This window comes from Tigriopus californicus, chromosome 7 (assembly GCF_007210705.1).
Source record: "Tigriopus californicus strain San Diego chromosome 7, Tcal_SD_v2.1, whole genome shotgun sequence".
Lineage (NCBI taxonomy): Eukaryota > Metazoa > Arthropoda > Copepoda > Harpacticoida > Harpacticidae > Tigriopus > Tigriopus californicus.
Window position 1 is genome coordinate 1874272 of NC_081446.1, and position 16351 is coordinate 1890622.

Here is a 16351-nt window from a genome sequence, read left to right on the forward strand (position 1 = left end):
TTATCCAATGTAACACATTACCCTTCATAACCAGATCAGTGTCCAGATGAGAAACTCAATGCTTCAAAAGAAATTTCGAAGGAACGATCAAAAAATGAACAGCCTTAGGGATGAGAAATGAATCGATTTTGTGTAATTTGATCGTTGAGTGCAAGGCATGACCGTGCTCACTAAAAATGTCAGCTGTCTAAGGCGCGCATGGTACAAGTGCATTTGACGACATTGGAAGACTATGAATTACAATTCTAAGAACTTGTTTGGCCTAGAAACGGACGTACTTAGAGGAGACATACCAGATGTTTCTGACAATGTTCGACCTCACTTTCGTATCAATATGAGTAAGAGTAACAAGGTCAGTTTGAAAGACCTCGTTCCAAAATGGATCCTTCAACTTCTGCTCAACTTATCCATGCTATCATTGGTGAGTAAAGGAAAATTTTTTTTTTCTTTAATTCAATTTTAGCACATCGAGTTATCAAACCTCGTTTGTAAAGGGAAAATAAACATTAAGATGGCAGTTCTTGGGTGAATAAATAAATTTATTGATTTACTGTTTTGGCCCCCTACAACTTAGCCTAAAATCATTTGGCAACTTGAAGCTTTTTAGTTCCTATTCCCAAAGGAATGGTGTTGAACAAAATATTCATGGGTTTCAAAACGATTCCAGTCAACATTTAACAACATTTTCCATCTACTTACAATGTCTTAGTTTATAACGTGTGTGAGAGGGGCTCAGGAAACCAAGAAGGGTTTTGAGTGGACATTAAGATCGTACTAATCATAATTCATTTTATTTGGTAACGCTAGCGTTGGGGGAAGATTGACTTCGATTTGGATCCGCCTTGGGAACTTTTTGGGAGTTGTGTTGTAACTCCATCGTGTCAATGCTCTGAAACTATTGCATCAAATGACCAGAGAACGAATCAATCACATCATTTCGAACCCCGAGTAGATATATCTCTTTTGATCAAAAGGTCCTAGAAATGAATTGTAAAATTCCCAATGTCTTGAAACCCTTCAGAAGCAGGAGAGCCATGTCATTCAGTTTTCTAAACTATTGTCTTTTCAGGGAGTCATGACTTGCATCAAAGGCCCAGCTTTGCTCACCTTACAATCCAAATATGATACCAGTATTGAAACCATCTCATTAATGTTTTTACTGACCAGTATAGGAGGCCTTTTCGGGGTTGGAATATGTAAGTCTACAACTGAACCCTCAACAGTCATGACCAAATAACGATTCATTTCATATTAAGGGACTATACTACTCGATTTCATTCCGGACTGGAGGTTGTTCATTTTTGCCGCCAATGTACTGTTCTCTGGTGTCAGTTCAGCCTTGATTCCCCAAGGCAACCATATCAGCAGCCTTTTAGTGGTGAGCGCCTGGAATGGAATTCACTCCGGAGTTATCCATGCAGGTGAACAATGGCATTGTTTTTAGTGATTTCAAAGATGTCGGAAGTAGCAAGCTTTTAGTTTCTTAGTAACGATTAGTATGGTTGGGTTTGGGAAGGGCAATTTTTCCATTTGCAATCCTTGTAATGAATCTCATTTCAAAAGTAATTGACAAAGAGATATTGATTTTGCATCAAACGCTACTCAGTGCCTGTTAAATGTATCCCTCTAGATGCAAGTTTGTGTAGGGCCTGAATTCCTGAAGCTATCAACTTGGCCTAGTTTTAAACTTAATACTAAATTTTCTGACTCATCTACATTTCTAGGTTGGAAGAGAACAAGCAGAGGTGTTGACTGATAATAACCTTTCTCTTAATAGGAGTAAATGTCCTTTGTATGGAGCTTTGGCGAGGCTTAAATTGTGGGCCTTACATGCACAGTATTCACTTGTCATTTTCTATCGGAGGATTCATTGGACCATTGTTGAGCAAGCCCTTCATCAGTAATTCGATCTATGGATCTCCCATGGAACTCCTCTTTGGATTAGCGTCCATCCCAATGGTTACTATTGGTATATCGCTCTTCATCTACGCCATCGCCCGAAGAGACCATTTTATCACCAGAAAACCCATAAACCATCATGAGGAATCCGACAAAGTCGAACGCCAAAGCCAGCTTGGAATCGAATCCATCCTCTTGATCGCCCTTATGTTTGTCTTCTTCATAATCCATGTCGTGGTGGAATTCTCGAACTTCAGCTACATGCCAACTATGGCCGTCAAGTTAGATCTACACTTGAGTGAAAGGGAAGGAGCCAATATATTGGCCTTTTTCATGGCTGGCTTCTCTTGTGCCAGAGGTCTGGCCATTCCTCTAGCAGTGAAGGTGTCACCTAAATATCTACTTATAGTCAATCTCACCTTGATCCTAATTGGATCGATCCTTCTCGTCGTTTTGGGACAAAGCGAGAAGTGGGTCCTGGAAGTGGGCTATACTCTGAGCGGCCTTGGCATGGGATCAATGTTCGTCAACTCTTGGGTGTGGCTTGAACAATACCTTACGGTTGGTTATAGGGTGGCTAATACCTTCAACATTGGATGTGGGATTGCCACAGTTGTTAGTCCACTGTTTATTGGCAACCTTGTTAATGATTTCCCAATGACTCTCATTTATACCCAACTGACTGCGGCCATTGCCGCTTCCTTCATTTTCTCTTTCGGCACTTATTTGGGATCCAAAATCCTGCAAAAACGCTCTGCACTAAAGGTCGAAGACTCAGCCACGGTTCTTGCTATCAAGATTGAGACTTCTTTGGGACTTTAAATGTGTAAACTAGTCACAAGAAATACAAATGCAATGAAAAGAGATGATTATTTTTGTTCCGTTTTCTCCCCGTCCCTCGTGGGTAATTTATTCCAGGAAAAGTACTGGTAATATGCAAGGAAACTATGTGTACAATTCCTCGCAAAAGTAATTCAGCGGATTTGACTGATCATGTTTGCCATGTACAAAGTACTCGTAAATAAAACAACGCAATAATATGTCAAAGCACTCCAAGCTATGGCTTATGTTAAGTTTCTGACACAATAACAGAACCTGCCCATCCAGATTTTTGGTGGTGTTACTTTTTACTTTTTTAGATTTACTTTGATTTATGTACGTTCCTAGTGTCACGAAAAATTTGAACAAAAGGTTGTTCTGTTTTTGTTGTGATTCTGTTAAGCTTACATCAAGGCACCAAGAGGCCTGTCAACGCACAACATAAGCAAATCGCAGGCCATAAAGCACTTTCCGCATCTGTAAACAGATGTTATTTATGATTTAATTGCGTCCTCAAATGTCAGAGAATGTGTTTTGAGCTGTAAAACAAATACCGGGTAGGGACAATGTCTTGAGACCTTTTTCTAACATTCTTCATGACATGTTTTGTTAACCAAAGCTGGATATTGCTTATTGAAAGTCTTTTCAATTGAACAATGGAAGGTAAATGAGACCTAATTAGCAACTTGGTCTGCGCCGAAAAGACTACGTCTGACATTGTCAATACCCTTGAGGTCAGAAAAGCTACATACAGTGTGCCGAGTTCAGAACCGTCTTGCAGTTGATGGCAACCTTAAAGACAAACCCAGAAGTGGTAGACCTGTCAAGGTTAGGCCAGAGGATGTCCGAGAGGCTTTTGAAGCCCACCCATCCATGAAATTTTCAGAGCTCGCTAAAAAGAACTATGTGGACCAGTCCACGGTCGGCAGGGCTATCAAAAAGCTGATGGAAAATCTCTCAGAAGGATAGGGAGGCCTCTACTGTCTCAACGTCAGCAAGGACTTCGTTTACAGCGATGTCGGAAGCTTTTGCATGACTTCAAGCACTATGGAAACCGGATTATTTTCTTCTCTGATAAAAGGATCTTTACCGTAGATCTTGTCTGCAACAAGCACAATGATCGTGTTGTCTGCTTTGTCAAAATGAACAGCAACCTAAGAACCGTCACCAAGACCAAGCACCCGGACTCCATGATGATGGTAGGGGCCGTGGCCTCCACAGGGGAGAAAATGTCCCCACTTTAGTTTTCTGTTGGATATCGGTTGAATATAGCCAAATCTCAAAACTTTTTCTAGGGCCTGTAATTGCGCCAGAACACTCTCTCAATGGAGTCACATTTAAGCGCTACTTTTTGAACTTTCTTAATTTGAAAAAATAAATGGTGAGAAGGATCTCCTCGGAGGAGGAAAAGAGGTTTATTTTTTCGTCTATATTTTTCGGCGAAGTCGATTTTTCATACTTTATCTGAATGATCAACGAATTAGACTGGGCAGATCTGGTTAGTCCTTGAATACAGGTGGATCAGGAATTTTGTTGGTCAAGTCTCAATATTCAGACTGAAAAGTAGCTGTCTCATACCCAATGCAACAATTGAGGGGAGAAAATTGAGTTATGAAGGAGCCCAAGAAAGATGAAAGGGCTACCTTATTGAGGCTAGATTTGCGAGGACTGGAAGGTAATGTCAAATATCACCCAACCTTTCTAGCCTCTGGCAATACGAGAACTCTCTCATACCTTCACTGTTCCTGTTAAAACATCTTTGGGTCAGCTCTAGATTTTGCAAACCTGCTGAACTCATTAGAGCCCAAATGGGTGAAGCATATTCAAGATGTGACTGAACAATCGACTTCTTCAGAGTTGCCATCGTAATGCTATCTCTGGACTTAAACGTGCGATATATCCAACCACATGTTTGAAAAGCTTTACCCACCTTCAACTGGATATGCTCATCGAACTTTTCATTATTTTGGAGGACTACACCTCAGTGCTGAACAAACCTTCCGAAAGCTAGGTTGAGCGAGCCTTATAAAAGATCTTACGTTGTAGAAAAGACAAAAGCCAGCCCAAATCACCTTGCGAGTGATGTGATCAAATATTGACCTTCGTTCAGAGGTCTGGTTATTGCAACATGTCATGACACAGCTCAAAGAGCGAATCTCGAGTTAAGATGTTGAGGGGAAATCTGTCGAGCGTTTGGATGGAAACATCACTTTTCTCGCAGTCTTGGAGACTCCGGTCTAGTGAATGGAGGTGATCATGAAGGGCCAGCTCGGCAAATGGAGTGTACAAATACTTCTCAACGCCGCAATGCTAGGATTGGTAAGGACATTCACACTTGATCTCAATTGATCTAGGAGTTTTACAAATACCGAATCAGGATTTCATTTCATGCGTTCAGTTCACGTAAATGAATATATCCGTTTTCTTTAAGGTGGGATAATTTTTTCTACATCATCAGAACAGGCTTTAACTTGGTGTACGTTCTTTATTTTGGCTCTTTTCTAACTGACAGCGTAATCTGCAGGACATATACAGGAAAATCACGTTCAGATTCGTTTGCTGCTTTACAAAAAAAGCGTCTGTTTATCCATTGGAGGATTTACAGGGGAGTTGTTCTTTGGGGTCCTCCGACACAAACTGAAGGTTACCATGAGGCATTGACTCGCATTGATTTTTTCTCAGGTTAGCGTGAACCTTACAATTCCGAATAAACTGCATCAAATTTGCCGACGAAACATGATGGCACCAACAAAGATGAATCATAGTGAGAGTTGCAAGCTCTTAAGCGAAGAAAAGTTGGACACCATCAACGCACGTAATATCAAGTTGTTTTGAAGTCATGAAATCAAGATCGAGCTTACATCTTACAATTTGACGTTATGGATAATTAAGAACTCGCTGCTGTGTCGTCAAAGAAACACCAAATATTCTGTGAGATATATCATCACTGGAGCCGGGCAAAACTTGCATCCTGCAAATTGTGCAAAACAACTTGCATAGCCCAGAATTTTCTGCAAGTTTATTGCATCGGCAAATTTCGCAATTTTATCAGCAAAATTCGATATTTTCTGCAATTTATTTTGCAATTTCATGTAGTAAAACATAATCTTAATAACGAAAATATTGTGTAATAGTTTCACTGTGACATTATTAATATGCTTTTGCAAAACTCAGGTATCTTTTTACCATGTAATATTAAGGATATATGGACAAGATGCTCGTCAAGCGGATTGGTCTCAGAGGCAGCTAGAACAAATGCAAGAACTTTCTCCCCAGGTGTATTATTTGTTTCCAAAAAATCAGATGGCAGCCCTCTCACTTGGCCTTCCATCTGATGATAGTTGTCTCAATTGAGGAATATTCCCGCTTTGTCGTCACAGCCAACATTAATTATTGCCTCACCCCCAGGAACGACCGGGGGTTTGCCTATTTAAGTTGTTGTAGCAGCAATTCATGTTGTAATTTAAATACCGCAAAGCAACATGGACTTGGCAAGCCTGGGATCAAACCAGGATTTGCAAATTGGAGCCGGAGAGCAGATGCTCCATCAATATAATACCACAAGTGCCCTGTACTGGAAGAGTACAACAGTGAGTTCAGTGCTCTATTGCGGTTGTAATTTGAACCTTCAATTCCGTTCCAAATGAGTTTAAATGGGTCCCAGATCCAAATCAAACACATCTTAGTAAATGTGCGTGCCTTGATAGTTAGATCTAAGGCTTAAGTTACTCTTCAGGCAACATTTACTGCAATCACAGCTGTTTTGTGCCTGGCTAAAGTGTGTGGAGATATTGGATATAGGTAGAGGTCTAATAAATAACTTGCTCAAAATATGGGAGTGAGGTTTGACGCATGCGACTTCTGTCCAGCCGGATACGGAAATGATATATTTCAGGATCCTAGTCACCTAATGGTTCTTACTGCCCTATCTTCGATCTGTATGCCATCGGCCCAACCGTTGAAAAAATGTTGAAAGTGGCTTATAAAGTGGTGTTCAAAACTTTCAAAGTACGTTTAAGGGTACGTGAAGGATAGCTAAAGCCATACATAATAGGTAGAGCCACATATTTTTATCTAAATGTGCTTGGTTTGGATCAGGGACGCATTTTGGAACGGAATTAAAGGTTCAAAATTCAACCGCTATGGTGCTCTGAACTCATTGCCATTCTCTTTATTTTGTTTATTTGCAAAGTTTTGCGCAAATTTAGGTGATTTTTGATGCAAATTTAGGTATTTTTTGAGTCAAATTTTGGTGATTTTTGATGTAAATTTGCTGTCAAAAAGACCATATTTATATGCAAATTTTGACCGGCCCTAATCATCAGTCTTGAAATTTTGTAGGGGGGCCCTCACAGTTCAAAAGTCACAATTGCATATGAGCTTGGACGAAGTACTCCTAGATGGTCAATTGGCCGACGAAGTTCCAGTTGAAAGACGAAAATGAACTAGGAGAGTTTCAATGCTAAAACAGGAATCCTGCATAGATAAGCCCATAAATATGCAGATGCCTATCAACATTTAAAAATGAGCCAAAAAAATTGTTTGCACCCTCTATTGATTTTATTGGGCGGTGGAACACCCTCTTCACACCTTCGAATAATTGATGGATTGCTGATTTAGTCGAGGCTACAAGTAACCAAGGTGGTGCAATTATATTCTTTCAATGCACCCTGCGATGTACGTTTCTTTTCGAATACCTTGAACATGTCTACTTTTTTAGGGCTTAGCCACGTGTCTTCAGGGTCCTTCGTTGCTTAAGTTGGAGGAGCTTTACAATACTGACACGGAAACCATTTCCTACATATTCCTGGCCAATTCCATCTCCAGTGTGGTTGGATTTTTTATTTGTAAGTCCGGCACTTATATAATAAAGCACCACTACGAAAACAAACAGCTTTCAAAAGACAAAGTCTACTTCATGTAGGGACAGCATTGATGGAACGTGTACCTAAGTATAGGCTCCTATTCTTCGCCTTTACTGTGTTGCTCTCCGGTTTGGCTAGTGCCCTGTTTCCACACGGAGGCACACTACCCATCCTCATTGTGATCGCTTCCTGGTACGGCATTCATTCGACTTCAATCCATTGTGGTAAGGTTGACACGTCACTGATTGATACGGGGATAATCTGTTGGATTTTCACACACACTTTATTCAAGCCCTGTCTTCCATTTCCTAAATACAGGTATTAATGCTTTATGCCTTGAAGTTTGGAGAGGACAAAATACTGCGCCACATATCCACAGCCTCCATCTCCTATTTTCGGTGGGAGGATTCATTGCTCCTCTCGTCAGCAAACCTTTCATTGGTCCCAACCAATCTGCCAATCAATTGACCTGGCTCTTCCTATGGGGGTCTTTGCCATGTTTTGTGGTCGGATTATTCCTTCTAGTTTACTATTTTGGACCTTGGAACCAATTCGATTCTAAAACTCCACGGCCCGTGTCTACAGTTCCCGATGACGAAGAGACTCCCAAAGAAGCAGTGGCCAAGCCAAAAGGGTCTCGTGCCATAATAACGTTAATGTGCTTTTTTGCTTCGTGTTATGTTCTATTGGAATTCTCCTTGATCAGCTTTTTGCCAACAGTGGCCGTGAAATTGCCCTTGAACCTAAGCACTGACGAAGCTGCCAACACCTTTGCCATTTTCTTCGCCGCCTTCACAATTTCCAGGGGTTTGGCTATTCTTTTGGGTATCAAATTCAAAGCCAACCACACTGTCCTTTTTAATCTGGGAATGCTGGCAATTGGATCCATTGTGCTGAGTAGTTTTGGAACGAGTGCCAAATGGGTGTTCCAATGTGGGTACGGAATCACAGGCTTGGGTATGGGTTCCATGTTTGGGAATGTGTTTGTGTGCTTAGAACAATATGTGACAGTGACGCACAGAGTGGCTAATATCATTAATCTAGGTGCCATTTTGATTTGTATGGCTTCTCCGCCGTTGGTTGGGCACTTCATCGACAGCTTTCCAATGATTTTGATGTATCTGCAACTCTTGGTTGCAATCGCTTTGTCAGCCATTTTTATAGCTATCAACCGCATCGGTAATGGTCTTGCCAAATAAATATGACACCAAGAACGATGCTAAGTTTGAGAAGCATATCCAATTAAAGCCTTTCGATTATGAAGTTTGAGGGATTGGACGCCAATATCATGATGCTTACTTCTTTAGGCACACCGTCAGTATGCGTTGCTCTTTGAATCGATGGAGCTCCAGTCTTAATACGTTAGCAAAACCTCGGACAGTCTAAAGCAGTGTTCAAAATGCTCAGACCTTTTCCTAAAAATGCAAATAGACCCTCAATACTTGACACTCAAAGGAGCAAAGAAAAAAAAACCATTTGCATTTTGGCCCAGTTCTCTTCTCCTTTGAGAGCTAGCCAAAATAAAGCACCCAGAGGAACCACATTTGATCTAGAAACCTGCATGGTTTAGTAGGGTATTTTTTTTTTATATTTGTGCGGATGAATGAATTTGGTGGTCCAAGTTAGAAGACAACCTCAAGACCTTTTAATTTCAAAGATTTCGAAATAATGAAATATTTTGAAACCTTGGGTAATTGCTCCAAACTTTTGCAAAAAAATAATTTAATTTTGTCTTTTTACGGGGCTTTATTTGCTTTTAAACAGGCTTTTGTCTTTGAGTTCGAAAAATGTTTCTTGTAAAAGAAATTATTTGTTGCTTCCAAAAAAATGTTACGGATTATTTGGCCCTCAATAACATTTGTTTTTTCGAGGCCTAATTATAATGATATGAAATTGTGTGATTTTGATAGGATTTACTTCGAAATGATTTTGAAACCCGACATATCCTGACCTCATGTCATATTAGGTTTGAATTCAATAGTCTGCAATCATCTTTTTAAAATAATGTCTTACTAAAAATCTGTCAATCTAGGACCAGGGGTTTACCAAAGACGCTAAAATTTGATGAGATAGATTTGTCTCATGCATATTAAAAACCGCGCAGAAAACGGTTGGAAATGAAGGTTCTGTGTGCTGAACGGCGATGTATGTCTATGAATGATTCAAAAGTCTGTTGGTAAAAATGTGTCATGTGGGTAGAAAGTGTAGCTGTAATTGCAATTACAATTACAACACTGGTCTAGCAACCCTCTGGTATGATTGAGTCAGATGTTTTTTGATCTGGTCTGATTCAAATTCAGAGGGGTGCAATCTGATTTTCAGATGGGATACATTCTCAATATTCTAATATTGAAAGTTATTTTCACCATGATTAAACTTTGTTGATAAGCTATATCATGTGAAATATATTTGACTAATTCAAAACTAGTCATGAAGCCCGTACCGGGTGTGCCAAATTATCTTCTAAATCGACTTAATGACGCAGAACTCACTTGTAATGAGTCGAAGAGCTTAACACATAAGATTAAAGTAGGAAGGCATATATTATGAAGTTAGATTTCTTTAATTCACTTCCTTTGAAGGTCACGCAAAGCTTGAGCCTGGGGATAAAGTTGGCGGAGATCCTCTTTTTTAACCCATTGCTCAGGCCTCGCCAACTGAAGCCTTCAGCTTGCCCACTTTGCTCAAGTGCTCAAACGGAAAGCGTCGGCCAAGCTCCAGACATTTGTCGATCGCATTAAAATGCAGTCAATTACTCTTACTTTGGCTTCAAATGTAATTTATTACACTCTATAATTGGATGGTGGCACAGGCCTTGGTCTCCCCATGCCCTCATGTACTGAAATCCAGGGGATTCAGATTGGGGACATTTGGGGTCCCAAATGAATCTTGACCGGAATCCTCTGGAGTCCAACCTTTGTTCAAGGTAGGCAACGATCACCTGGTGACGGCATGAGGCTAGTTAATACTGTAAATGAGGTGCGGAGGATACCAATACTATTGGCAATTTTAATATTAGTGTCATCTTTGTAAAGTTGGGCCACTACCCACTTTCGCAGTTCGGCCATGTTTAAGAGGCTTTTTTGTGTATTTTTTAATTTAGACCCGTAATATGTTCGAAAATGGTTGGAAATGATCACAAGCAACATATGTCTGGGGAAGAAAAATTAGACAGATCTCCCATTTGCGCGTTTATCGGGGCCTCAAGGAAGTGTGGACCATAATATGGCGCACCCGGTAACATCCGACTAATTTGTCGATTTTTCTGGAATAATGTTTTTCTGACCTTTTTTTTCTATTCGTCAATTTACTTGGCAGTTGGTTTCCCATTTTGGGGGTTTGCTTACCAATATATTTGCCATATTGGCTACTTTACAATTGAAAAAAAAATAGACTGTAATAGATTACATTTGAAACCAAAGTAGGAGTAGGAGTAATTGACGACATTTTTAATGCGATTGAAAAATGTCTGGAGTTTGGCGGACGCTTTCTGTTTGAGCACTTTAGCTTTCCAGCAAAACTTTATTTCACAAAAGACATTCCATTTCTGGCTTACAAAGAAAATTAGTGGCTTTCTAAACAATTGAAACTCATACGATGGCGAATCAATTTTGATGAAATAGAAAACAGTCACTTTCTCGGTTAGCAATTAGTCCCAGATAGGATGTAGTTCAACTGAAACCCACGGTCAGTGATTGCGGCTTCGTTTACAAATTCAAAGCCGTCCGATAAAAAGCGAAGGTTGAAAGGCGTTTTCCGAGCTGACAAAGGAAAATAATGCCAGTCATTATCGGATTAAAAAGGAAATGGCGTTTTCAAATTGATCATGAGTCGTTTCCATAAAGACAACTTACAACAAACTGTGGCTGAATTTCCACCTCCAACAGACACAAGACCCTTAGATCGGCCGCAGAAGGCGGCAGCAGGGAGGATCACTTTGGACACGGCCATCTTGGAAGCAGACGGAATCATGACACAATCAAATCCCGCGGTCTTTGTTCCCTTGGAGCCATATCCGCAACAAGCCACTGAAGTCACACCTCCAGCAGCGCCACCTATTGAGAAATACATTGCAATTTCTTATCGAAAGCAGATCGACAAACTTCCAAAAGATATGCACGTACCACCCACCTAACACCTTTAAGTAATATCTAGTATCTTGACTATTGATTTTATGCATAACTAACCCGATAGCATGAAGTCGATGTCATTAGTTGCGGACCAGCAAATACGGCACGTGGTTCGCTCTTGCCTGGAATAGAAAATGCTAGTAAGATCAGAGAGAACTGATTGTATAGGAATTTGGAAACACAACCTAACGCATATGTTTTGGTCTTGATTGGCCAAATGATAGCCCGATCCCCCGTTGTAGTTGAAGGTCCGAACCACTCCTGTAGTGGACCCAAAGAAGTATTGATCACATCCGTCGGGTGCCAAATTGACAAAATCACATGACAGTTGCGTAATCTTTATACTCCAACTGCGGCTGGCCGTGATTTGGCCGGTCAGCGTGCTCAGTTGGAAAGTGAGTTGATTGCATTTGGGATGGGCGTCAACGTACACTGTGAGCATCAAGATCTCATTGAATGAACTGAATTTATCTCAATTATACATTAAATAAGCCTTACAATGCTCGCCGGTGTTGGTACCGCAAATCACGGAGGGTGAGACTCCATTGGGATTAGTAACCGAGAACGAATCAGTGAGACATTGGGTGGCTTGAGTGGAGGCCACGCCCACTGTGCTTCCCACTTGCTGTCCATTCAGAGTTTTACTGGTGGATACCGTAGAAGTGGAGGGGCCAGTGATCACGAAACTATTAAAGTCCAATCTCAACTGAAAGAGACATTAGACGAGAGAGACATTTAGAATCAGTTATTGCGCCATGGTAAGGAAAATACTTTATACCCCTTTCGGTAAAACATTTTGCTGAAATATGCCAAAATATGGTTGGATAAAGATTGATCATAAACGTAACAGGAAAAAAAGAGGATTACATCCAAGGATATTAAAGATCAAGACACATGCTTTTTTATGTTTTACTCCGAAGAAATCAACAACCATTAAAACGGAAAGAACTTTTAAACGACTGATTTACAGTGAGTGCTTTATGCTGCATTTGTTGATGCTACCAAATTTTGGCTCAGATGTTCCTGAAAAACCTTTTTTTCCATATTGCATAATCAAAACAAACAACATATTTACACGTTCTTAAAGAGTTCATTTTTGGGGGGCTTTTTTACGGAATTTTCTAACCGCTACAAGGAATGTAACACTACTAAAATGAAAGGTTATAATTCGTCTATTTATTACTTTAATCTTTATATGATGTTTGGTCTACCAACGAATTTGAGTTGGCAGACCGAGCTAGTCCTTGAATGTAGGGTTGATTTGGAATGCTATCTAAAAATTTCCAAGTCTGACTTGAAAGATGCAACAGGATCAACAAGGCCTACGTATTCCCTACGAATATTAGAGGGAAGCAAATTAAACAATGAAGGATCCCGAGAAAGAAGAGAAGTGGGCTTCATTGTTCGAACTAGCCTGGATTCTCGAGGACTTGAAGGGGCTCTTAAAACGCACATTAAGCTTCTAGGGTCACTAGAATTGACCCTAAATCCTGGGTTTTTGGAAGCTTTGGAAGACGTACAGTATCAGATACCTTTCGTGCCTTCTCTGGACACTGTACAGTTTTTGAAATCCTACAACGGAAAAATCAATTCTGCACAAGTTTTCAGAAGCTATCAATTTGTCAGATTTCAACCTTGAAGGTTTTATTTGGAGGCCTTGAATTTTGAGCTTCCTTAACTTTGATGGATTGCACAACCAGGGAGGGAGTTTGCATCGTTCTTATTCGATTTATTGTCATTATCATTCTTATTGAGAGAGGTTAATCAGTAAAAATCATGCAATCAAATAAGGTTGAAAATACCTGTGGGATTTAAAATTAATCATTACCGCTCAAGATATTGTCGTAGCAGCAATCCCAATAGTAATGGAATCAAATGAAAGTTGTAAGGACTTTCGACCTGGATTTATCCATTTACATTTCTGCTTCTTTGCTCAAAACTGACTTTTTACGCCGCGTTAGGATGTGTTGGAGCATTGAATTTCCATGCTTTTGGCAACCTCACTTTCGAAAATCTATTTGATTCCCTCATCCCACATTCTCATTGTACTTGCGATTTCTAAAACGCAAGCATTGATTGAGCAAGACCTTTTTCAATGTTTGCGTTTGTTGAGCCAAGGTTTAAGGTCTCTTTGGTTGAACATAGGAAAAAAAACAAATGAAAAGATACACACAATGTGAGTTGCATCCGTTTGAATATTTAGTCCTGAGAAAAGCTGGATTGAAATTTACCTGGCAGATATTGTCGGAGCATGGACAAATATTAACGGAACACGATCCCACTTCTCCACCGTTAGATTCAAAGTACGTACAATTCTCACTTCTGGTGGCTCCACACCTCGCGGTAACTAAAAAGGTACCAAAATCCTAGTATTTGACATCTAAATCTATACACCATTTTCCTCACAAGTGCAGCAAATTCCGTATCCACTGGCACAAGATCCCGAACTGGTTCCAACTCGACTTTCGCATTCAGCACTAAAACATCATGCACGGTCCACATAAAGCCGACAAATGGGACTAGATGGGTTAACAATGATCCTCACCTGGTGTAGCAGGTTCCATTTTTGCCATTTGATCCGTTGCACGAGTCATTCGGGAATTGCACAACTTGGAACAGGGAAACTGGAACAAGATCAGCCCCAAGTTAATCCTTTGATTTGGCGCCAATTTAAACAAAAACACAGATTCATAACTCACGAAACCTCGGATTTCGTTGGCCTAGCTCTTTGGCACTTTCAACGGACAAAGTTCCCGAGGAGAGGAAATGGAGAAAAGACACGATCCGGATCAGTGCCTTTAAAGCGATCATGTTTCAGAACCTCTGCTTCCAGTGAACTGACGAGCTAAAGTGTCTCCAACTTTCCAGGTGCCTTTGACACATGCATTGCTTTGTCATTCCAACGGGATCTTGAAAATCTTTCCTTTTCCTTCGAGATGAGAACCAATTTCCTGGTCCAATTGGCATCAACATTTCTCTTTGGCTTTAGATGAGATCTCGAAAAGAACTCGAGAATCACTTTTAGTGGTGCCAAACTCCATTTCCGCTATCATTGAATGCAAACGACGATTGGGATTGTCTCTTTAACGAAGGGAGCGACATTTGTCCGAGGGTGGAGTGTTCAAGTTCGTGTCATGCTTGATACGTTTCCAATGGCTTGACTTGTACGTACATAAACGAGCAATTGCACATGAGCAATTATTCTAGCTGATATTGCTGGATATGTAGAAGTCTCGTCAAATCGTCCGTGTTTTCAATTGGAGGACAATGTCTTTCTGGTCATTTTTTTCTTTTTTCAAAGGAACTCTACAATTTGAATAATAAGGGCAAGGCATTTCTTTGCCTTTTATGGAACCAAAGTTCTCTTTTGAAAAGTCATGTCATGGATCGAGCGAGCGTCTGGTGCTAATGTGACCTAATCATCAGAATATCAAAATTATCATTGTCATCCAAGATGTCAGAAATGGGCTCAAGGCAAAATTGAACAAGGGTAAACAGTTTTGTTCATAAGAACAAAGTTTTGGTGGAGCAAATATTTTGATGCTCGTTACACTATAGGCGAAAAAAGGCATTTTTTCACATTTTTTTCATCTTAAGTTTTAAAATCAAACTTTAAAAGGATTCAATAAAAGCTGAAAAGGAATAAGAAGTCGATTTTCTAGTTCAGAATGGAATAAACGGAAAAAAGTTTTGACATTACACTCTGACAATTAAGGTTTTGCTAAAATTATTTTGTTATTAATGCATTGATTTAGCGTTTTGATCGAAGCATTACAAGATTCTCTCATGACTCAAGAAAATTATTTTGAGGATGACTAAGATCCATATTATGTTTATGCGAAGAATTCGAACTGAGACGATTGTGCGTACTTTGTTTATATCCGTTACTCTAGTCAATATAATAAAGCCTTGTTGAATCTCGATTTCCACAATAATTTGAAAACGCGTTTTCCATTTGAATTTGTTAGGAGACCAAAGGGCAAGCAAATGTTAAACCATGGCATAAAACCGTCCTTTACCTAACGACAAGCTTTTCGACTGAAGCATTTAGATGTACTGATCTGCCATCCCATTAATCTATGATAAGTCTGAGTTCATTGGAATCAGTTTCAGTGACGTCATGGAGTGTTTTGAATATCAATGGAGTTAAATATCCAAACCTCCTCAAATCGTGGGATCCTCTTTTATTGGATCAGGGTGAATTTACATTGGAGTCATGGAACATCTCTATTTAAGATAGAGCCTCCAGCATTCGCATCTGTCTGAGCTCATTTCTGATGTGAGGAATCTGGAGTCCATTTAAATTGGTTTCCCCGGTGTTAAGTCTTAGTCATATCTCGGAGATTTGAGATGAGGGTACTATTCTTTGTTCAGGTCTTGTTTCCATTACTTGGATTTGCCAGACAAGGCAATGAGACCCAATGTTCCTCGAGACTCTCTCATCGTCAAGGGAAGCGTAAGTTGCGGGTGGTTACAGATTTCTGGTCAAAACTTGATAATTTATGGACCTCTTAATTTGTAGTGTTCTCAGTGTTCTCCATCGTAACTTTTAACAACAATCCGTGTCAAAGTTCCAGCTCAACATCCAGGTAATAATGACTAGAGAGCGGAATTCTGTTTTTTTTTTTAGCTAGTTTC

General features: G+C 40.0%; 3 protein-coding genes across 6 annotated transcripts; 2 read left to right on the forward strand and 1 right to left on the reverse strand.

Moving 5' to 3' along the window:
• The first annotated feature begins 279 nt into the window (after window positions 1-279).
• Window positions 280-2768, forward strand: LOC131883343 (sodium-dependent glucose transporter 1A-like). Its single transcript, XM_059230796.1, has 4 exons — window positions 280-421; window positions 1070-1196; window positions 1257-1421; window positions 1778-2768. Exons 1-4 carry the CDS (start codon window positions 335-337, stop codon window positions 2719-2721), a joined length of 1323 nt encoding a protein of 440 aa, XP_059086779.1. The 5' UTR covers window positions 280-334; the 3' UTR covers window positions 2722-2768.
• A 1946-nt stretch (window positions 2769-4714) lies between these two features.
• LOC131883984 (sodium-dependent glucose transporter 1-like) lies at window positions 4715-8820 on the forward strand. Of its 3 annotated transcripts, XM_059231599.1 has the most exons (5): window positions 4715-5037; window positions 5401-5533; window positions 7439-7565; window positions 7643-7807; window positions 7902-8820. In XM_059231599.1, exons 4-5 carry the CDS (start codon window positions 7654-7656, stop codon window positions 8780-8782), a joined length of 1035 nt encoding a protein of 344 aa, XP_059087582.1. In that variant the 5' UTR covers window positions 4715-5037; window positions 5401-5533; window positions 7439-7565; window positions 7643-7653; the 3' UTR covers window positions 8783-8820. The 3 variants fall into 3 exon arrangements, with proteins under 3 accessions (XP_059087582.1, XP_059087581.1, XP_059087580.1); XM_059231598.1 differs by lacking the exon at window positions 5401-5533 and having other exon boundaries at window positions 7623-7807; XM_059231597.1 differs by lacking the exon at window positions 5401-5533.
• Window positions 8821-10181: 1361 nt separating this feature from the next.
• On the reverse strand, window positions 10182-15262 carry LOC131884073 (uncharacterized). 2 transcript variants are annotated; one of them, XM_059231711.1, is made up of 9 exons: window positions 14413-15262; window positions 14259-14337; window positions 14120-14190; window positions 13945-14060; window positions 12212-12419; window positions 11899-12145; window positions 11771-11835; window positions 11438-11638; window positions 10182-11344 (listed from the first exon to the last, which is right to left on the reverse strand). In XM_059231711.1, the coding sequence occupies exons 1-9, from the start codon at window positions 14522-14524 to the stop codon at window positions 11226-11228; spliced, it is 1218 nt and encodes a 405-aa protein (XP_059087694.1). In that variant the 5' UTR covers window positions 14525-15262; the 3' UTR covers window positions 10182-11225. The 2 variants fall into 2 exon arrangements, with proteins under 2 accessions (XP_059087694.1, XP_059087693.1); XM_059231710.1 differs by having other exon boundaries at window positions 11771-12145.
• Window positions 15263-16351: the final 1089 nt, after the last annotated feature.

What these genes read in the sequence shown, in the direction of transcription:
- LOC131884073 (XM_059231710.1), bottom strand. Translation starts at nt 14,524, where the DNA reads ATGATCGCTTTAAAGGCACTGATCCGGATCGTGTCTTTTCTCCATTTC. An exon ending in ATACGGAATTTGCTGCACTT is followed by an intron (nt 14,061 to 14,119) that starts GTGAGGAAAATG and finishes GTACCTTTTTAG; the next exon opens with TTACCGCGAGGTGTGGAGCC. An exon ending in AAATTCAGCCACAGTTTGTT is followed by an intron (nt 11,345 to 11,437) that starts GTAAGTTGTCTT and finishes TTCCTTTGTCAG; the next exon opens with CTCGGAAAACGCCTTTCAAC.
- LOC131883984 (XM_059231597.1), top strand. Translation starts at nt 4,963, where the DNA reads ATGGAGGTGATCATGAAGGGCCAGCTCGGCAAATGGAGTGTACAAATA. An exon ending in ACGCCGCAATGCTAGGATTG is followed by an intron (nt 5,038 to 7,438) that starts GTAAGGACATTC and finishes CTACTTTTTTAG; the next exon opens with GGCTTAGCCACGTGTCTTCA. An exon ending in TTCGACTTCAATCCATTGTG is followed by an intron (nt 7,808 to 7,901) that starts GTAAGGTTGACA and finishes TCCTAAATACAG; the next exon opens with GTATTAATGCTTTATGCCTT.
- LOC131883343 (XM_059230796.1), top strand. Translation starts at nt 335, where the DNA reads ATGAGTAAGAGTAACAAGGTCAGTTTGAAAGACCTCGTTCCAAAATGG. An exon ending in CCTTTTCGGGGTTGGAATAT is followed by an intron (nt 1,197 to 1,256) that starts GTAAGTCTACAA and finishes TTTCATATTAAG; the next exon opens with GGACTATACTACTCGATTTC. An exon ending in CTCCGGAGTTATCCATGCAG is followed by an intron (nt 1,422 to 1,777) that starts GTGAACAATGGC and finishes TTCTCTTAATAG; the next exon opens with GAGTAAATGTCCTTTGTATG.